The following is a 22,304-nucleotide window of genomic DNA, read 5'->3' as shown; positions in this document are numbered from 1 at the left end:
GTTGAAAACCTCTAGCAAATACTCCATTTCAGTTACCATACTTGTCAGCACCACAATTGCTATTTGGTTGCTTTTTGTAATTTTTATCTCTTTACTGATATTCTCTCTTTGTTGAGACTTTGTTCTCCTGGTTTCTTTTATCCCTTTGAGCATATTCAGGACAGTTGACTCAGAGTTTTTTTCTGGTACATCCAATATTTTTGCTTCTTTGGGATACTTTCTGTTAATTTCTTTTTTCTCTGAATGGCCTGTACTTCCTTGTGTCTTTGCATGCCTTGTAATTTTTTTGTTGAAATGTGTGCCTTTTGATCATTATAAGATGGCCACTCAGGAAATCAAATTATTTCTCCTCCTTGGAGTTTGGTATGCTTACTGTGGGTTGTAGTTGCTTGTTTGTTTAGTGATTTGTCTTTAGCTTCTGGTCAGCTAGTGGTTTGGCAAAAATTTCCTTAATGTCTTGGAGGGGAAGAAAAAAGAAAACAAAGCAAAGAAAGAAGACTCCTCTCGTCTTTGTGGATTGGCTGTGTTGTGCAGGCTTTCAACATTAGCTAGTCTGCTCACAGCCCTGCCGTGGCCTTCGCTTCCTGCTTGTGCTGAGCCTGAAGATCAGCTGTGGGTGGAAGCTTGTGGTCTCTCCTGAGCATGCTCTCCGCTCTTGGTGTGCACATGGCTTTAACTTTCCTCGTACACACAGCAGCTTTTCAAACACTTCATCCCCCAAAGCAACTCTCCCCAACACTTTTCCACCAGATGGTCACTATGTCTATTGTTGGCCCCAACTATAATTTTTTGCCCCATCTGGCAGCCATTCGTTCATTTGATTTTCAGTGTTTTCCAGGAGTGGCCTCTGCTTAGCCACTGTTCCACCTTGAGTTCTGAGGTAGGCATCAGTTTTTCAGGTCAAACAGACAAATTCTTAAGGAGCAACATCCACTCTGCTCCCTCTGGAACCATCCACCACATGGGAACAATTCACACTGCCACCTCGAGACTTCACTGTGCCGCGGAGGGTGATGCTGTGACCAAGTGATAATGCCTCAAAGCTCTTCTAAGTTGTCAGAGATAGCTTTTTCTTGATTCAGCATTTGCTTGGTTGCTAAAAACCTTGAACTTCCTTCCAGGTTTCTGATAGCATTGGCCCTGACAGTTTCTGCTCCATTCTTGCCATGTTTCTGTGGCGTGATGGGCCCTCGGAGCTCCTCACTCTGCCATTTTGCTGATGCCACTCCACACCACCTTTTCCAGACTGGCCTCAGTGGCTACACAGTGCCACATTCTGTTAGTGGAGGCAGTTACAAAGGCCCACTTGGGTTCTAAGGTAGGGGACCAGACCCCACCCCTCAGTGGCATATCAAGGTCCTCTAGGGAGACAAGCATGAAGGATGGAACATGCACTGGTGCAGCTGCATCTGGAATGCAGAGGAAGGAAGGACAAGAGATGTCTAGGAGGAAGATACACTGGGCCCTGGGACCGCTGGTGTGTATGGAGGGGAACACAGCTGAGGAAGGTCCTGAGAGTGCAACCAAGCATTGCATGGAGGGTTGGTGGTGCCAGATTGCATTTGTTCAAGCACCTGAGGCTCCCCCCCTTCACGTGGTCATGGTCATGCCCACAGGCCATGTAGGGAAAGGAGAGGGATCACACCATGTGACCTTGACTGGTGAGTCAGTTGGCTTCCTGGAGTGTCAGCGTCCCTGTCTATAAAATGGGAGACTAATTGCCACTCAGTTGACTTCACAGAGCTGCTGGTTGGGGTAATTACATGGTAGTCCCCACAGGGACAGCTGCTGCCATGTGTGGGAGGAGTTAGGGTCACAGGACGCTGTGGTACCTCAGCTGTATGAGGGTCTGTGTGTATGTGTGTGTGTGTGTGTATTTGTAAGTGTGTGTGGTGTGGTGTGCATGCATGTGTATGTGTATCTGTACATGTATGGTATATGCATGTGTGTGCACGAGCGTGTGCATGCATGTACCTGGTATGCGTGCATGTATGTGTATGCATCTGTGAGCACACGTGTGTGAGCGATTGCACACATTTATGTACATGCATGTGTGTGCATGTGTATGCACACATGTGAACACACTTGTGTGGTGTGGTTGCCACTCACATAGGTCCTCTGCTGTGCCAGTGATGTTGTGGCCTGAGGAGACATGTCCAGCAGGCCCCTAAACACCCCTGAATGCTTCCTGCTCCCGCAGGTGAGAAGAAATGTCAGGGATTTCAGGAAGGAGACAGGATTCTGACCTACCTGAAGAAGCTACAGCTGGGTGGTGGAGGAGGGCAGTGTCGGGCAGGGTCAGACCCCACCTGGAAGCCAGGGAAGGAAGCCTGGGCTTACTCCGGGGCTCTGTTCTACCCCATGGTCTACATGTCTGTTCTCTTCCTGTTGTGCAGTACGATTAGAAATCAGGAAGTGTGGGTCCTCCAACTTTGCTTTGCTTTTTCCAGACTGTTTTCACTACCCAGTACCCCTTGCCATTCTGTATGGATTTTAGGTCAGCTTGTCAGTTTCTGCAAAAACAAAAGCTCACATTTGTAGGGAGTGTGTTGAATCTGCACATCCCCTTGGGGAATATGGCCATCTTGATATTAAGCCACCCAGGACATGAACATGGGATGTCTTTCCATGTATTTAGGCTTTTTTCAGTCTCTTTCAATGACATTGGGCAATTTTCAGCATACAGCATACTTCATTTTAAGTTTTAAAGATCCGGGTGTGAGGATCTTCATTCATATCGATGAATAAGTGACAGGGGAAAGTTTTGATATAACGTGGTTCTCAATTCTTTGAGTTTTTTCTGAGTTATATGTGAAAAAATCACATAATGATCTATTATCAAACAGTTTTAAGCATCTGTCAACTCATGGCTGGGTTAGGTCCTCCTTTCAGCCTGTGGAAAACAAGGACTTGGATAATGACCTGATTTGCAGAGAGCTCCATAACCCAGTTGTTATCAACATGGCCTGGAAGCCTGAAAGTCCCCTTCTGGGACAAGTGGGAGATGGTGGTTATAGGGGTGGAAGCAGAGAAGAAGGGAGGATGCCTTGGAACCACTGTGCTGTCCAAGGATCCTGGCCCATTTCCATGCACCCGCCCCTCCGGGATACACAGACCTGCCTTGGAGACCCCTGGGGTGCAGCATTGCCCTCCCTGGCCACAAGCTCCATCCTTTCCCCGTATGTTCATACATTGGGCTGCATCATCTCAGAGCCAAACCCGCAACCATGCTCAGACATGCCTGCAAGCTCCTCAGTCAGGGTGGCCTCCAGGGGCCCTTGGCCTCTGCACCCTCTCCCTGTTGCTCTGCCCTTCTGCATCACCACCACCCCCTCCCTGGGCCCACACCCCATCTGGTTCAGATGCTGCTGCACGCAGACCTTCCTGCCCACCCGGAGCTGCCTGTCTCTGCACCGTGTCCTCACTGCTCCCCACAGTCTGAAACTGGCCCAGTCCCTGCAATCTTCATTCTCTCCAGCTCCATCTTTTCTATCAGCCTTCCGCCCAGGCCCCCAGAGCTGTTCCAAGTTTCCTGACTCTGTCCCCACCATCACTCTCCCAGGACAAGCACCAGGCCCTGCAGGGTGCCCTCCAGTCACACACAGCAGGTGCTCATGCAGCACGAATGCAAGGCAGCTGCGAGGGCTGTGCCAAGGATCTGCTCTGGCACATAGCTGGTGCATCAGAAGGAGGTGCTGAGCAGGTGGGCAGGTGGGCTTCCCAGGGGAGGTGGCACCTGAGCTGGATCGCTAAAGTTCTTCTCTCTTTCTTTAGAACACGTTTACAGTGCTTTCTGGGGCTATGCTAAGTGTTTTCCACACAGCAGGAACTTGAATCTGAACACCCCTCCAACAAACTGCTGGTCTGGTTGCAAGTGAGGGTACTGAGGGGTGGTGCAGGGGTCATGCTGAAACTCCTGTATGGGGCTGTGTAGGCTGCTGAGAATACCTGACAGGGGTCTGAGAGGAGAGCAGAGCTCTCTGCTGGGGACAGCAGGCCCTCCAGTGCCCAGGAAGTAAGCACCCAAAGAGCAGACAAGCTCCTGGCTCCTGGGCTGTGGTCCCAGGAAGCTCCCATCCTCCCCTGCACTGCCTTGTTCCTTAAAAGCCTGTGTCCTGGCCCCTCTTCTGCAAAATGTCCACTTATACCTATGTCCTCTGTGTCCCCTCCCCGTGTCCACCCCCATAACCCCCATGACCTGCATGTCCACTCCCCATGTCCACTCCCCTCTGTTCCCCTCCCCCAAGTCCACTCCCCACATCCACCTCCCCATGACCCCCATGTCTCCCTCCCATGTCCACGCTCCTTTCTCTGCCCTTTGCTCCCTCTGCCCCTCCTGTCTACCCCCTCTCCCCCGACCCTTTTCCCATTTCTGCTGGATGAAAATTGTCTCAGCCCCCAGGCCCTCAGCACTTGGCTTTAATGGAAAGAAAAAGCCCCCTCTCCCCCTTGCCTGCTGCAGGGCTGAGAAATGGCGGAATTCATTGTGGCCAAAGAGCTGAATGGCCCTCGAGGAAGGAGCTGCCAGGTGCCCCAGAGAGAAGCCAGCTCTGGGAGGCCATTGTGGAGGCCCCAGCCTGCCCGCCTGGTCGCTCCTGTGGTAATCAATCTGATTGGATTAGGGTCAGGGCGACCCTAATCGTGTCAGAGGTCACCCAGGCTTTGTGGCAGGGTCCACGGGGCGCCTGGCCACCCCTGCTGAGGCGGCCTCTTGAACAGAGCTTAATGCCGCCCAGCCAGCTGAGAAGAGAGGGGCCCAGCTCTGTGTGGACGTGTGCGAGCGTGTGCATGTGTGTGTGTGAGCACGTGTGGGGGGGGGTGGCTGGGGGCTGGGTCATCACTCAGACCTCCGGAAGCTGCCGGTGCAGAACGTGGGGTTGGGCACTAGAAGTGAGCCCAGGATGGGAAGAACTGCCCCCTGCCCTTGCTTCAGAAGGCAGCAGGCCCCTGTAACTTGCGTCGTGGGGCAGAAAGCATTTGAAGAATTTTGAGTGTGTGTCAGCTATCTGTCCCTCCAGGCAGGCCCCCAGGCACCTGAAGGGCCTGCTTTCCCTGAGAGCTGGCCAACACCTCCTCTTGACCCCCAGCGAGGTGAGGGGGTGGGGAAGACACAGGGCAGACAAGGCTGATCCCAAGGCTCAGTGCCCCAGCAGACAGGTCCACTGCCATCCTGGAGGAGGCCCAAGCAGGACGTGCCACTGAGGGAGCTCAGTGGCCACCATGGCCCAGGTCCAGGCCAGCAGTCTCTGGGGCAGCATGTAACTGCAAGAAGGGAGCAGGAGCCTTGGTGCCTCTTCCCCCAGCACCCCAGCCCTTCAGGGCACAGGTGTGGCACGGCCAGGGCGCTGGCCCGCAGCCTGCATTGTCCACTCACTCAGATGCCCAGTGCAACAGAGCTGTACTCCCCTGGCCACCCTGGCGTCTCAGGGCCAGGGGGACACCAGGCCTGTCCCTCTGTGTCAGGGAGCAGATGTCCCCAGCAGTATATGGGGAGGGGGTGTCACTGCCCATGCCGAGAGATGGGCTGGCCCTCTCCTGGGGTCTACACCTGGACCTCGCCCAGTAGGCAGCTGAGTTGGGGGCGGAGGGGGGCGGGGGAGGGCCGACCCTCTCAGCATCGGTCCTGGTGGGTACTGCAGGGCTCCGGAAGCCTCTGGGGCGGGGTCCACAGGTGTCAATCAAGTTTTCAGCAAGGGTGTGCCCTCCCTCAGATAGTGTCCTTCCTTGCACACCCCTGCCGCTGTCCTCGGTCAGTCTCCTCGAGGGCCCGCGCTGCTGCGGAGGTGGTAGGGCGCGTCTCCACCCGGCGCCTCCTGCAGGAGCCCCTCCCCGCGGTCAGGCTCCAGGGGGTGGTCTGTCGGCCGCCCTGTGTGTCCCAGCCAGCGCACAGGCACCGGCTGGGGGCAGGCCGGCCAGGACAGCACAAGCCACAAGCCGCCGGGCTCAGGAGGGGCCGCGGAGGAGATGCAGGCCAGGGGGGAAGCGGCGTCCCGAATCCAGGTTGCGATCCCTGACCCCCTTCGGAAAGTGTTTCGGTTCCCGGTGGCTGGGGGGCTCGGCCGGTCTCCACGGCCTCCCCTGTATATCATTAACTCTGCCCAGCAGGGGGGGTGTAGAGGGGCCAGGAGAGACCCCGGCGACACCCCGCCGCGCCCGGCTCGGAACACAATGTCCCCACGACGAGGACAAGATTAAGCACAAGGGAAAGTGAAATGCTGCGGGCGATTCACACGCCCTCGGGAGAGCAGTGTTCAAGCGTGTGAATAGCGCGCTCCCCTCGCGCCGCCGGCCCCTCGGCAGCGCATACCTCCCGGTTGCTATGACTGGCTTGCTATGGCCTAATCGCCGACGAGGGGGAAATTCATATAAAATATCGCGGGCCATTGTGGGCCTAACGCGGCGTGACAGTGCCTCACAAAGCCAGATTCATTAGCCCCAGCAGGTAATCAGGACGCCGGCCGCGCCGCCGGCCGGGCGGTGTCAGGGGCCGCGGCCACAGTGGGGCGCGGGCCGCATTCCGCTCTCAGGTGGCTCCTCCTTTGTGCGGGACGCGGCCGGGGGTTAACGAATGCCGTCGCAACAGCCCCTCCCGGACGCTGCCCGCTCCAGGACCAAGGAAGGTGGGCGTCGTCGCAGGGGCGGAACCTGCTGGCCCAGGCCTCTGGCCGTCCTCCTGGTCGTCTGGCCGCTGGGCAGAGCCCGGGTCCCCGCTCAGTGTTGGGGCATCGGTGGGCGGAGGAGGCGCCAACTTACGGAATGTTCAGGAAGAGCCTTCCAGGTCTCACTGGCTGGAGGGAGGGAGGTGGGAGCGTCTGCTGGCCTCTCCACCTGCACAGGTGCTGCAAGACCGGCTTGTCTGTGCCCCTCCCCCACTTCTGCATCCTCCCTCCTTCCACCCCTCACCTGCCAGGTAGGCAGTGCCCTGGGAGACCTCAGAGACGGAGAGACCACCTTGTTGTCTGGGTCTTGTGTATGCTGGGGGTGCTGCATGGTGAAAGCAGTGGGCAGGAGCAGAGAGAAGCCTGGGGGCTTGGTACCCCCAGGAGCCCAGGCTCCCGGAAAGCCCACCTAGCCGTGGGCACTGCAGCTACCAAAATGAGCGTGCTTTTTACTCAGAGCACCAGGAGAACTCAGAGGGTCCAGGCTGGCAGGGCTAGCCTGTAGGACGGGGGATTCACCCCCACACACCTGGTGGGAGGGAAGCCGCAGCAAGCTGTGCTCAGCCAACCTCCTTGCAAGGTGGTGGGGAGGTGGGGCTGCAGACTGGGAACTCCTGCCCTGGCCAGGGCACTGTGCTTGCAGGCAATGCCATGGGGGGCTCCACAGAGGCACGAGAGCATGTACCCCACCCCGCTGCACCCCCTCTGCAGACCTGTGGGCTGCACCAACCTCAGTGCCATGGAGGTCTTGCCCCAAGGTCAGCACTGCCCAGAGGTGAGACAGAGCCTGGGGTCCCAAGACGCCTTCCGGAGGCAAGGTCAGCTGAGAAGGAGAGCCCTTCCTCTGCCACTGGTCACCCAAGGAAAGGTTCTGATAGGCAGGACCTGCAATTCTCAGGGGAGCTCGCACCTTACCCTGCCCTGGGCCTATGTCTCTGCCTCCCACCAGCTGACTGGAGGTAGGCCCCTAAGTCCTAAAGGCTGGTGACCGGGGGCCAGCCTTTGTGTGAGGGCCGGACAAAAGGTCTGCAGTCCATTGCAGGAAGGAGGGGATGTCAGAGATCCCCCAAGGTAGATCCCCCCATGTCCCTCTGATGTGGAGATTTCAGAGCCCCCCATATTAACCTCTCTATGTCCTTCTGATGGAGAGAGGAATCAGAGACCCCCCCACGTCCTTCTGATTGGTGAGGTGTCAGATCCCCCACATTAGCCCCTTCAATCACTCTGATGGGGGAGGTGACAGAGCCCCCCATATTAGTCCCCTGATGGCCCTCTGATGGGGAGAGTGTGTCAGAAATCCCCCAAGCTAGCCTACACATGTCACTTGGAGGGGAAGGTGTCAGAGCTTTCCATATTAGCCCCACAGGTCCCTCTGATGGGGAAAGTGTCAGAGATTCCCCATATCAGCCCCTCCATGTCCGTCTGATGGGGGATTTATCAAAACCCTCCATGATACCACCCCCATACATCCATCTTAAGGAGGTGGTAAAGGAGACCCCCCCCCATGCTCCCTCCTCTCGCCTGGCTGGGTAACATTTGGGGGCCTCCTTCCACAGGCCTGCTTGGTCTGGCTGCCATCTTGGGGGGGGACAGGTCTGTGAGTCATGGTGCCCTGGGTTATTATAGAGCCCGGGGTTCATCCCAGGATTGCATCAGAATCACCTGGGGACCCTTTAGAGAAATGGGTGTCCCTCCAAGAACTATGGCCCCGGGGCCCAGCATGTGTGTTCAGTGATACGCTGCCTGGGGTGACTGCTGCTGGAGCGGCCCCTAGCCCTCCCCCATGCAGAGCTTCTAGAGGGGTCCACCCAGGCAGGCAAAATGTCGCAGGAACTCCATCTCATTGATCAGTGGTCACATCAGAACCACAGCCCCCTTCCAGGAACTTCTGCTCCCGGAAGGCATCCGTGTTTCTTGGAAAGGCCACTCCAGCACCCCCTTAGTCTCATCCCAGGAGCATATGTCCCTATCCTTCTCATCCAGTGTGAGCCCCCACAGTCTCCCCTCAGGAGAGGACAAGTGAGCCCAGCTACCTGAAGTCTACAGGACCCAGAAAGACCTGGTGAGGGTGCGGCAGCCTTGCCCCAGGCCCTGTCTGGGCTCAGCATCCACAGCTGTGGGCAGCAGTACATCAGTTGGCTGGGGCTGAGGGATCCTGCAGGACCCATGCCAGTGCTAGGCAGGGAGGAGTGCCCCTCTTCCTGTCTGGGCCAGTTCTCTTAGCAGTGATGAAAGCACTTGGCAGACTCAAGGCCGGGGGACATATTGGTCCCTGCTGAAACAGCTTCCGGGGCGACCTCTCTGCAGGAAGGTCAGCTCCAGAGCAGAGGCTGCAGCCTTCTTGTCCACTGAGAGCACAGTCAGTGCTCAATTACCAGTTGCCAATTACCAACTTCATGGTGAAGTGTGAAAGATGAACTTTCTTCAACACAAAGTACCCTGGAAGCATATCCTTTTTTGTGTTAAAAGGTTTTTTTTTTCTGAAATTATGATAGTTATTTTTTATATGTCTTACTCTCCCACAAAAAAGTAAAAGTAACAACACTTCTTGATCCTAATTTAGTCCTCAAATGATCTCTGGTACTTGACAAGACCGTGAAATTTGAATCTGGAAGCAAGAAGTTGTTAAGGTCCCTCTAACTTGAAGTTCTGAAACTTTGCTAAGGAGGCAAAGTTACTGCTGAAGCCCATTTCATGGGTGACACCTAAGTTTCCACAGCCTAGTTGCGATGGAACACTGTGGGGCTTCTCTCCCTGCCCTCTGCCAGACAGCTAGCTCTCACCACATAGGACTCCCTCAGCTGCCCCAGACTACTCATCCATCTACCCATCCAAAAATCCATCCATCCATCCATCCATCCATCCATCCATCCATCCATCCATCGACCCATTGTCCATTCCCCATATATCCCCACCTATCCATCCATCCACTCACCCATCCATACATCTACACATTCATCTATCCACCATCCATCATCCATTGATCCATTTATCCACTCACCCATCCACCCACCCATCCATACAACCATATATACATTTATTCACCCATCTACCCATGATCCACCATCTATCCATCCATCCACCCATCCATCCATCCATTCCCCCATCCATCCATCTATCCGTCCACATCCCCATCTACCCACCATCCAGCATCCGTCCATCCATCCACCCATCCATGTACCCACCCACCCACACATCCATCCATCTACCCACACATCCCACCCACCCACCCACCCAATCAGCCAGCCAACCAGCCACTCACCCATCCATCCCTCTCAATCCTGCCCCAGAGTTCACATTGGCAAACTTCATTGTGTGTCATTATTTTCCCTACTCTATCTCAGGATCTGTAAGGCAGGTGACTTTGCACAGTTCAAAGCCAAGAACCGGATTCACAACAGCAGAGCCTCTCACTAAAGGCAGGATTCCTCTGGTTCACCCTCCTCCTTTCCAGTGCAACGGTTCTCTCCACTGGAGAACGGGTCATCCAACTTCTCCTTAATTAACAATTGGATGGGTAGGTAGTTCCTTCAACTTTCAAAAACCTAGGTTGTTAGAAATTTCATCAGATAGAGCAGCAATCCATTTTCTTGCAGATTTCTTACCTAGGTTTTTGAGAATGGATACCTTACATCTTGCCCACCTCATATTCCTAGTTCTGAGCCTAGTGTGTAGCTCCTTATAGACTCTCAGATCCTGGATGGATGGATGGATGGATGGATGGATGGATGGATGGATGGTTTGATGGATGGATAAATGGACAGTGGGTGGATAAATGGATGGTAGATGGATAAATGGATGGTGGATGGATGGTGGATGGATGGATGGATGGGCGTGTGGGGAGATGGTGAATGGATGGATGGATAAATAGATGGTAGATGGATAAATGGTGGATGGATGCAAGGATAAATGGAAAGATGGTAGATGAATGGAAGGAGGAACAGATCATTGATACTTCACAGGGACTCAGTAAATAATTGGTAATGAAACAATGTCAAGTTTCTGGCAATGACGGCGTTCCCCATGGAAGATGCTTAACTCACAGAATGACTTTGCCACTAAATTCCCTTTCTTCTTCCTTTTCCCAGCCCCGACCTCAATTCTGAAATTGTGACAGTCATTTTCCATAGGTCTTATTCTCTCACAGAAAGCGACAACACTTGGCAGTCCTAGTTCAGTCCTCAAATGATCTCTGGTACTCGACAAGCCTGTGAAATCCAAGTCTGGGAACAAGATTGGTCTAGTTCTGGAGTGCTGAGGCTCAAGGAGGCAAAGCGCATCTCATAGGTGTGAAGAAGCATCCTGGGGCCGGCAGAGCCATCCTGAGCAGCTCCCAAGGCTCGGGCCGACTCCGTCCCAGGGGCCTGTGTGCCCCCCTCCTCTCTTGACCTGCTGAAGCGCACTGCAGGCGATGGGGACAGAGGTGTCTCCAATCTCATTGCAAAGATGCGATTCCCTTCCCACGGTGTGATGGCTCCCCTCCCACTCCATAGCTGCCTCGGTTATGTAAACAGAAGCAGAAACCTCTGACAAAGCTGCTGTCGGTAGCTAAGAATTTCGCTGTGGCTGGGGCGGCTGCCAGGGCTCCAGACCCTGGTCTGAGTCCTCACTGTGCCCTCCCCACCCACGGCCTCAGGGGAGCCCTGTCCCACTTCCTCCAAAATGTCAGGCTGCGTCAGATCATGACCTTCTGGTTTCAAACCCCTGTGGAAATCTGATAAAAGCAATGGGTTCTCTCTCCAAAACACACACACTCACACACACACACACACACACACACACACACCCCGAAGTTTTCTGGCGTGCCCTGTGATTCCTGCCCACAGTGAAGCCTGTCCAGAGACCCCTGGATCAGAAGCCCCACTACTGTGGGTGTCACCTGGACACACTGGGCTCTTCCTTCTGCATGGCCTCAGCATGCATTTATAAAGAACTGTGGACGTACAGAAGCATCACAGGAATGGTGCTCAGAGTCTCCACATCCCCTCCCAGACCTCCCAAGGCTGACAACCCACCAGTCCAGCCGCATCCATCAGAACAAATACCCATGCGTGTTAGCTGAACTCCAGACTATCCCTGGATTTCACCCATTTTTCCAGCTGTCCGGGATCCCATCTTAGGTCCATCTGGCCTTGCTCTTCGTGCCCTGGAGGAGCTTGGTCAGGCCTCTTGGGTTTGTCTGAAGTTTCCTGATTCTTTGGTGAGAAGGCCTCCACGAGTGTCCCTGGAGCATCTGCTCAAGGGGTGCTTGGTGTCCATTGCCTGCCTGCTGGGGGTGCCCACAGCCCTGACCCCTCCGGCAAGGTGGGGCGGGCCAGGCGTCTTCAATGCCATGACACAGCCTTCCCAAACTGTGTGGAGGCCCTGTCTTCCATTTTAAACAGACTTTCTTTGCCAGAGAAAACCGTCGCACGCTTTTCTGGCTGCGGGTCTCGTGGCCTCTCCTCAGAGGCTTCTTTTCCCTTGGAGCAAGTTGAGGGTGGGCTACAAGCTGTCCTCAGCCTTCGGGACTTCATGCGTGATCAGCGTTTTCCTCACTGGGCAGAAGGGGAGATTGAGGCCCACAGGGGAGGGAGGCCTGAGCAGGGTCCCACGGACAGCTGGTGACAGAGCAGGGCAAGACTGACTTCTTCTTCCTCCAAGTTCAAGGGGGACCCCTCCCCCCCCAGCCCTGAGCACGCCCTTCCCCTCGAGTGTGTCTGGCAGCCTGGCCTGAGCCTGATAAGCAGCCAAGCCCTTGTTCGGGGAAGGGGCAAGGCCCCAGGCTCGCTGGCTCTCCCCTTATCTCAGGAGGGGAGGCGGGCAGAGGAAGAGGCAGTCTCCTCCAGTAGGAGTGATTCTGGCCCCCTGGGCCGGGGGCGGGCATTCAGGGCCTGGAGCAGGGCCACTGGGGGCCTCAGCCAGCTGGAAGCGGCCGGAGGGTGCAGCAGGGAAAGGCACTGGGTGTGTGCACTGGGTTCCAGGAGAGCCCAGGACATGCCGGCCTGCCCCAGGAGCCTGCAGGCCCCTACACGGGGTGCAGGGGAGGCCACAGGCCGGGGCTTTTGCAGAGCAAGCAAGCAAGGAGCCAAGCCCACCCTCTGGGGAGAACATTCTCTTGGGAAGACAAAATAAAGGCATGACTCTGCCGGAGGGAGGGACAGAAGGACAAGGGGTCCATGTCCAGGGCACACTGGGATTTATTCACAGAGGCCTTAGACCTACAGAAGGCAGCTCCTGCCTGCCTGGGAACTGATGGGTTGTGTTACAGACGCAAAGTGAGGCAAGGGCATACAGCATCTGGGGGAGTGGCTGCCTGGCTGCCTTTGGGAAAGGGGACAGTGAAGGTTGCTGAGCGGTGAGGGGTGGAGAGCCAGCCCCACGGGCTCAGATCCTGCTCAGCCTCCCTGTCCCAGCCCAGGGCCCCCGGAAACGAAAGATGAACAAGGCACAGTCCCCGCCTCAGGGAGCTTCCAGGCTGAGGAGGGGACAAATCAGGAGTGGACGGAGGCGAGAGCTTCCTGGGCCAGGCACTGACCACACCCAGACGGTATGGCCTGTGCCCCAGCCTGAAGAGCAGACAGGGGACACAGCAGGTGCACATGACCAGCGGAGCAGCTGAAAATCGCCCTCGGGGAGGACGGGGGCTGAGTGTGGCTGGAGGCCAGGGAGCAGCTGCCAGAGCTGGGAGGGCAGCAGGTGGGGCAAGCCTGTGTGCAGGTCAAGCAAGGACACCACCCCAAAACCTCAGAAGGGACCAGGCAGGGCTAGGTGGTCATGAAACGAAGGGCTGTGCCCTCAGCCCATGTGTGTACATATCCGTGCGCTCGTGTTTGTGTATGTGCACATGTCTGTGCATGTGCATTGGCCGTACACATGTATTGCATGTGTGCTTGCATGTTTGTGAGTACACGTGTGTGCACAGACGTGTGGCACACGCATGTGGATGGGGGACCTGCAGGCTGGGGCTGAGGGCTCCCTGCAGGGGCCTCTGATGGTGCAGGTGACAGGTGCTGAGGGCTGGACTCATGGGAAGGCCTGGGGGGAGGGGGAGGCACGGATGGTAAATGTGCGTTTTTCAGTGACAGGTGTGTCGGGTGTTGAGTGAGTCTGAGTGTGTGCCTGCTGCTGGCTGGAACCCGTCTTGCGGTCCCCTGCCTCTACCTGCCTGGGCTTTGGGGCACGCAAGCTTGGGGAGGGGTGCGGAGCAGTCCATAGCCTCTGCTTGCAGCCTCTGCTTGCTCCCCAGGATGAGGCCTACACGCTCATCCCCCTCCCAAGACAAAAGCCCCCTGGGCACTGATGTGGGTGGGGAGGCGGCCGCACCCCATGATGGGAGACATTGGGAGCCCCAGCATTGTCCAGGCCTGCTGCCCAGCAGGAACATGGGGATATGCAGGGCACCTCTCCATGCCCAGCATGGAAGGCCCGGTCAGGCCCATCCTCACATCTCTCCTGCTCCCTTCTCCCTCCTACCAACCTGAGAAAGGAGGGTTGCTGGTCCCACCTCATGACAGCAGCAGAGACATCCAAGGGTACACCAGCCATCAGACACCAAGCCCCAGGCCTGCTCAGCTCCACAGCCCATGGTTTTTCACCTCAGTTTTTAAATTCCTGCTAATCAACCCATAAGCTCCATCAGGCCATTATGCTCCCTCCTGCAGAACCTGGCAAAGAGCAGGTGCTCCGGATGCACATGTGGAGGAATGAGAGTTCCATCTGCTCACACGGAGTAGCCCCATGCCCTCGCCTTCCACCCGCGGGGATCGTTGCTGGGTACCCTTGCTGCAAGGTTTGCACAGACCCGGGAGGCACGGTGCACTCGTGTGGTCTGAGGAAGTCTGGCTAGGGACCAAGCGTCTGCAGGGCCTCTGCAAAGCCCTCACATGCCATGTGCTTCTGGGCCTCCCTCAATGCCTCCCACATGCCTCTGTCTGCTCCTGGTCAGCCTCATCAGCTCCTTCTCAAGCTCCAGCCATCCTCCACTGCCCTTCTGGAAGACCACCTCCCCAGACTCAGTTTCCCCTTGTGTGGAAGGAGGAGGCTGCGTTTGGGGGCCTGGGCAGCCTCAAAACCAGCCCTCGGGGTCAGTAGCAGCTTGGATGCTGAGGCCCTCAGTGTCTCCAGGCCTGAGAGAAGGGGGCCAGCACAGGGTAAAGTGTGCTGTGGGGGCCACTGATCTTGAGCAGGGTCCAGAAGAGGTGGCCTTTCCTGGAGTTAGGGGTGGAGGAGGGGAAAGACTGCAGGCAGAGTGAGAGGTGCAGGTGGGTAGTGTGTGAGCCAGGAACTGCCACCCAAACAGGCCATTAGGCTGCCGGAAGTTTCGGCTTGGACTTCCGGGTCGGGGGGGGGGGGCTCCCCCCTGGGCTGTTGGGGCCCAAGGTTTTATTTTTTATCTGCCTTCTCTCAGTAGATAATTTTGAGATCTGTCCATGCTCTTTATTCTGTTTCTGCTAGACAGAATCCATTTTACTTTTGTCAGTGAGCTATGACCACCCGTAATGTTTAGTTTCAGGTGTGCGACATAACGATTCAGTAGACATGTGTACTGCAAGACGACCACCACAGTCAGTCTGGTTAACACACAGCACACCCCATGGCTACTGTTGTGTTTCTGGTGGCGCGACTTTGAAGACCTATTCTCCTAGAAGCCTTCAAACACACAGGACAGATTGGTTAGCAGAAGTCACCACGCTGCACATCACATCCCCATGACTGACTTATTTCAGGCCACAGATTTTTATCGGTTGACCTGTTGGTGGACATTTGGGAGCCTCCAGATGGGGGCTCTTACAAATACAGTAGCCGTGATGTTTGCTTCCCGGTTCCTGCGAGGACGTGAGTTTCCTCCCGGGTACATACCTAGCTGAATGGCCTGGTCACATGGCAGGTATCTGATTTTAAGAAGCTGTCAAACCACTTTCCAAGAAGCAGTACAATTTCCTTGCCCCCAGCAGTGTTCGGGGTTCAGATTCTGCCCATCGTGGCCAGCACTGGCCAGGATCTGACCTCGGATTGCAGGGATCCCTGTGGCTCCTCACAGGGAGTGATGGCCAGTACCGCTCTTTGGGCTGGTTGGCCCTCCAAGTACTTCCTACTGGTACCCGCCCTCCTCCTTGGGTCTTCCGTGCGGGGGGCACCCTCTCCACTGCAGCCCTGCCTGGCCACTCCAGTGATGGTGAGTCCAGGACTCATACCCACCCCAGGGGCCCAGGCCCAGCCCAGCAAGGGGCCGCGATGCCCTGGACCAGGCTCCACCACCCCAGCCCCTGCCGCGTCCTGCCAACCCAGTTGCCTCTCTCCACAGCCACCCGGGAGTCAGCCTTCGTGCACGCCATTGCCTCTGCCGGCGTGGCCTTCGCTGTGACACGCTCGTGTGCCGAGGGCTCCGCGGCCATATGTGGCTGCAGCAGCCGCCACCAGGGCTCTCCAGGCGAGGGCTGGAAGTGGGGTGGCTGCAGCGAGGACATCGAGTTTGGCGGCATGGTGTCTCGAGAGTTTGCAGATGCGCGGGAGAACCGGCCAGATGCCCGCTCCGCAATGAACCGCCACAACAACGAGGCCGGTCGCCAGGTATGTTGTCTGCTCTTGGCTGGTCCTGGGGGTACGTGGAGTGGGGAGTGTGCTGGGGATGCACAGGGGGTGCGTGTTCTCAGGAGCACCGGGAGTCATCCATCCAGGCCCTGTGCATCCTGCGGGTGCAATGGGGGGCCATCCCACTGCGGCCCCGTGGGTCTGGGGGGTGCACCCTCTGACCACATTTCTGAGGTCCTGGGGAGATAGATGCCTTCTGAGCAGGATGTGTGCCCCGATGCCCTGAAGGGTGCGGTTTGGTGGGAGTACGTTGGGAGGGCTGTCTCTGGTGGCCAGGCTGGGGATCTGCTCACCTACTGCCGAGAGCTGTCTGAAACAGCCCAGTCGAGTTGCTGCACGAGGGTCTAGGGCATTCCTACAGGATGGCAGGTTGGGATAAAGGCCTGCCCTGTAGGAGTGCCTGCACCTTCAGGGAGGAAGACAGTGAGGCCCCTACAGCATAGCATGGGACATTCTGTGATAAGGAAATGCACACTCAAGGTGACGTGCGCACCTCAGAGGGGCCACACCCTGGGCTGGCATCTCAAACAAAGCCTTCTGCTGGCAACGATGCTGAAAGGAGTGCATGCAAAGTAACACAGTTACGTAGGTGGAGGGAAGCCAGGAGTCTTGGGGGCAGCCCAAAGTGTATGACTGCGAGTGAGTTCATCTGGTAGAATAGCATATGGAGAGCAGAGGAAGAAGAGACACGGGGACCAAGCTGGAAGGACTGGGTCTGAAGGTCATGGGGGACCAATGGAACACTGACCACTTGTGGGATCGAGAGCTCCAATAGATTCAGCAGCACAAAGATGGCACGGGCCTTGGAACCAGGGGATTGCAGGGGACTGAGGCATTTGACTGCCAGCGACAGAAGACAAGGTGACTGACTCATCTTTCTGTCGGAGACAAGTACAAATGCAGGACTACATGTGAAAAGTGTCCTGTTAAAAGCATAGAATGCCCACCTGTGGACCATCCATCACCTGACTTATCCCAGGGACGACAGTGCAGGGCAGACAAGAAATAGTCTTGTCTAACAAATGGCACCCAGTCAATTGGACAATAATATGATGGGAAGAAAAAACTAACCTTGACCCCTACCTCACACCATAAATAAAGTCAATTAGAACCCAAATGGAAAAGGTGAAACAAAGAAATATGTCAGGAAGAAAACACAGGAGAACATTTCTGTGACCTTGGAGTAGCAAAATGTTTCTTAAACAGGACCAAAGAGCACTTACAATGAAAGAAACATGTAGCAATACTTTGGACTGCGGTGAAGTAAAGACCTTCTGTTCATAAAAGGACACCTACAAAAGGTAGAGGAGGCTGAACAGGAGACTCTGCAGCTGGAAGAGAACACAATGGGAGTTCTGGGGAGCTGGTGTTCAGTGGCTGGCAGGTCGTGAAATTTTGTCAGGTTTTGCACTTATAACATGTATACTTTTTGTATGTATATTATGCTCCCATAAAGTTATTTTAAGTGCCAAGTAAGTAACCTCATATACTGAGGAATTAGCAGCTCAAGGGCCAGGAGAAGGCAGAATCATGAGCCCAGTACTCACGGCAGCTTTTGTCCTGATCTGGACCAGAGTGCATACACTGAGCTTCACTTCCGGCAGCCTCCCGGAGCTGAGGGGCCTGCAAGGGTGCTATCTCTAGGAAACCACTCCTCAGCTCAGGATGGGACCCTGAGGAGTAAAGGAAAACCAGAAGTAGACCAGCCCTTGCTCACATGTGCAGGCTGGAAAAATCTCACTGTCTGGGAACAGATTACAGTGATCCCAAATTGCTGGTTTTCCCACACACCTGGAAAAAGCAGGCAAATCCTCTTCGGAGGATGATCACCTTATTCAGGGTCAAAAAAGGTTTCTACAAATATTTTTTCAAACACAGCATCCAGCACATAATCAAAGGATAACCTGTCACATGAGCTGGTGACACAATGAGTGATCGTTGGCAAAAACCACAGAAACAAGTCTGCAGGGACTCCAGATACTGGAATTATGAGATGCAGATTGTGAAAAAAGAAATGTGCTTACTTAGGTTTACAAAGCCAAAACACGAGTCTGAATGTCTCAGTGGGGAACTGGAAACTATAAAAATCACAGAATATACTTGGGAAAGAATCGCATAGCAATTGTGAAGGGTCTATGAGGAATCCCAAAACATAAGCATCCCTCTGCACCCCCCAGGACCCCACTAAAATAACAGTGAGTGAATGTTACAACACATAAATACATGAACACTCCTGACAACATGGAAACCAGGGGCTAACAGTGCAGCAAAAGTTTGCAGACTAAGAAGGAGATCCACGAATACTTGGGTCTTAGGAGAAAATAGAATCTTAAACCAGTAGAGGAGAACTCTGAGAACCAACCCAGGACTTACTAGTATCAGGTGTCTTCAAAAGTAGAGATAAACAATGGGGCTAAAAATGGGAAGATGGGTTGATAATCTACTTTAAAAGCAGTTTATAACCCACCAGGTCTTCTGTCTAACTCCTTGCATCCAGGAAAAACCCCCCACCCTTTACCATGGCAGAAATCTGGAGGTGTATTTTCCAGGAAGGGCAAAGCACAGTGTGTCTGGAGGGACACCAAGGACAGCCTGGGTGAAGGTGAGGTTTCCTGAGTGAAAGTAGTCTCCATCTACACATGCCTTGCTCTTCCTAGTCTCTGTATCCCACAGTGAATCTTTATGACCCTCCAGGCAGGAGAATGGAAGACTCTCCCCCTGGGGATTGGACCAATCCAAGAGACTCAAACATACTGCCTGGGGATCCCCCATGAAATAATGGAGCCAGGTCCTCTCTATAGTGAGGGCCCATGCTGGTAAGTCCCCACCAAGCACATGAGCTTCCCACACAATGTGTAGTGTCCTCTTTTTAAACAGACAGCCAAGGATCACAGGACATCTGAGGAAGGCCTCTCACAACCACAAAGTAAAGACCAAAACACAGAAAAACAAAACTTATGGGAAAAGAGACATTGAAAAGAGAGATGAAAGCTTCAAAAACTGCCACTATTCCAGGCCCCTGGCTGGCTTAGTTGGTAGAATGTGTGACTCAGGGTCATGAGTGTGAGCTCTACATTCAGTATAGAGATTACTTAAAAAAAATTTTTTTAAGTGATTGAAAAAAGTTAAAGAAAAAAAAAAAGCTGCCACTATCCCCAGAAAGATAAAATACTTTTTCCATAAAAGTGGAATAGGATGTTAAATGAAAAGAACATTTAGAGAGGGGGGAAAAGCTGCTAGATACTAAAAGTAGAATAGCAGAAACCGAACTCCCAGCACACAGGTTGGCAGATTCTTGAGATACCCATCTGTGAAGTAAAGGAAAAAAGACAAAGAGATGGAAAATAGGAAAAGAATGGAGAACATGAGGGAGCTGTCCAAGAGAGACAATAAGGAGCATTGAGAAGAGGAAGTTCGCAAAGAAAGCAGGAGGATTCCCGGGACTGAGGATCACAAGTTTCAGACCAAACAGACCCAGTAAGTGACTCTGGAACATGAGAGAGGAGACCCATATCAAGACCTATCATCGTGAAATTCACAGCCTACAACACAGAGAAGCCCTCCCCACCGTGGGTTTCATGCAAAGGATCAGGAATCAAAATGGCATCAGAGTTCCCAAGAGCAACATTAGAAGCTGGGATAAAAGTGGAACAGTGCTTTCCGAGTTCTGAAGGGAAATAAGATTCTAAGCCAAGAATTTTATACCCAGCTAAACCATCTTGTCCACTTTTCAAGTAGAAAAGATGTGTTTTGGGGCATGCACATTTCACAAAATCTACTAGACAGCCTCTGAAAAAGATGTCTCCAAGAAGCTGAAATCTTTGACTAGGCAGTGTGTTTGCACATCTGAAAGAGGATATTTACACAATTCGGGGCAAGCTTGAGTCTCAATCTGTAATAAGTACATTAAAAACAGCAACAACAAAGTTTTGTAGGAAAGGAAAAGGAATCATACCCTATCACAGGGCTCAACGAGGTATGACATTACACACGGTTCCAATACCGCCAGTGCTGGATATTGATCTAACTGGGTGATGCCTCAGTTTTTTGGGTGGAGGGGGTTGGGCAGGTGTGCACTGGAGTGGTGGTGTGATGATAAAGAGCTGACTTCCCACCCTCCATGGTGAGAGGGGAGACATTGCTGGAGCCCCCAACACTCGAGGAGCAGCGAGACAGACATTCTGTTAGAGAGGCAAGAGGCACAGGTTTTGCCTGGGCTGATCAGGAAGGTGCCGCGTGTGAGCGGGTGTGGGAGTGAGTCTCAGGAACTTTTGGACTCTTTAAAGTATATGCATATATAACTTTGATAAAAGTAAACCTAAAGACACTGAAGAGGTGTCTCCTCTGGGAAAGAGAAGAATATGGAGATGAGACAGAAATTAACTAGGGGGAGGGATGCAGTCAGTACAGATGCCCCGGGAGAGGGCCAGTATGAGTGGGAAGTGTAGAAGAAACAGCAGGAGAGGGGCGCAGGGTAGAGGCAGCTTCTGGATGCAGAGCCCACCTTACACTGACCAATAGGAGTATAATAGGACTTGTGTACATAGCTGTAATTTTCTTGTAGCCACATTTAAAAAGGAAACAGGTGGCATTAGTTTTTAACATTAAATTTTATTAAGGTGCCTATATCAACCAACATGTTATCATTGCAGTAATGGTCACCATCAAATATTAAACTAGTGAAGGAGATAGTTTACATCCTCTTCTTGAGTGAAGTCTGGGGACGCTGTGTGAGCCAGCATTTGGCACAGCACACTTTGGACCAGCCACATCTCCAGGGTTCATGGGCAGCAGGCGTCCACCACAGTGGTCAGTGCAACTGTAGACAGTTCGTATTGAGTCACAAGCCCCTTTGCCACCAACCCCATCCCTTCCCTCAAAGACAGAAGGGAAAAGACACATTCCTCAGTCAGGCCCTTGGCTATTGGTCTTTAGGACCCCAAAGTCCCCCAGGCTTGTCCATGCACACTACCTCCCTCCTGTTGGAATTCCCTTACAGTCCCATAAACCCAGCCTCCAGGGCCCTGAAGTTTCTCTGCTCCAGCCACCCCCATTACCTGCGCTCAGGTCAGCCCCCAGCCTTGCCACCATGTGCATGTCCTCTGGGCTGAGGTCTTAGGCTCTCCAGGTCAGCATTAATGTCCTCCCTCTTGCATGCCCTGACCAGATCGTCAGTTACTGTTACTGTCCCTTCCTTCCTTCACTCAGTCATTGAGGCTGTAGAAATAGACCCAGCCAGGAGAGAGGCGAGGCTCCCAGGCCCTGCCCTCAGGGGATCTTGGGTACGCCAGGGTGCGGACCCGCACAAGCACCTGCAGCGCACAGAAGAGGCGGCGCCGGGAACCCACGGAGAAGGGCCTTTATGGAGGAGACAGGTTACATTGGGCTTGACAGGAGCTCATGGGGCGGGGGAACCGCAGGCAAGGAGCACACCCGGTGCTCCCCCGCCCCCGTGCAGACGAACGGAACCAGGGAGGGGGGTCCTTAGGGTCCGCCCTGACGCCCCTCGGCGCGCTCCTGCAGGCCATCGCCAGCCACATGCATCTCAAGTGCAAGTGCCACGGGCTGTCGGGCAGCTGCGAGGTGAAGACCTGCTGGTGGTCGCAGCCCGACTTCCGCGCCATCGGCGACTTCCTCAAGGACAAATACGACAGCGCCTCGGAGATGGTGGTGGAGAAGCACCGCGAGTCGCGCGGCTGGGTGGAGACCCTGCGGCCGCGCTACACCTACTTCAAGGTGCCCACGGAGCGTGACCTGGTGTACTACGAGGCCTCGCCCAACTTCTGCGAGCCCAACCCCGAGACCGGCTCGTTTGGCACCCGCGACCGCACGTGCAACGTGAGTTCGCACGGCATTGACGGCTGCGACCTGCTGTGCTGCGGCCGCGGCCACAACGCGCGGACCGAGCGGCGCCGCGAGAAGTGCCACTGCGTCTTCCACTGGTGCTGCTACGTGAGCTGCCAGGAGTGCGCGCGCGTCTACGACGTGCACACCTGCAAATAGCGCGCGCCGCCCCGGGCGGGGGCGGGGCTCCTCCTGGACAGGGCGGGGGCGGGCCTTCTCCGGGAGGGG

General features: G+C 54.6%; 1 protein-coding gene across 1 annotated transcript in view; it reads left to right on the top strand.

Moving 5' to 3' along the window:
* WNT3A (Wnt family member 3A) overlaps positions 1 to 22,260 on the top strand; it is a 41,079-nt gene extending 18,819 nt beyond the window's left edge. The window contains exons 3-4 of the mRNA XM_002929333.2: positions 15,946 to 16,211; positions 21,756 to 22,260. Of these exons, the coding sequence (XP_002929379.2) occupies positions 15,946 to 16,211; positions 21,756 to 22,235 (746 nt within the window). The 3' untranslated portion in view covers positions 22,236 to 22,260. The remainder of the gene's footprint in view (positions 1 to 15,945; positions 16,212 to 21,755) is intronic.
* Positions 22,261 to 22,304: the final 44 nt, after the last annotated feature.

The sequence above is a fragment of the Ailuropoda melanoleuca genome, chromosome 3, assembly GCF_002007445.2.
Source record: "Ailuropoda melanoleuca isolate Jingjing chromosome 3, ASM200744v2, whole genome shotgun sequence".
Taxonomy (NCBI): Eukaryota; Metazoa; Chordata; class Mammalia; order Carnivora; family Ursidae; genus Ailuropoda; species Ailuropoda melanoleuca.
Note: the sequence above shows the minus strand (reverse complement) of the source record. Positions and strands in the feature narration are given on the sequence as shown.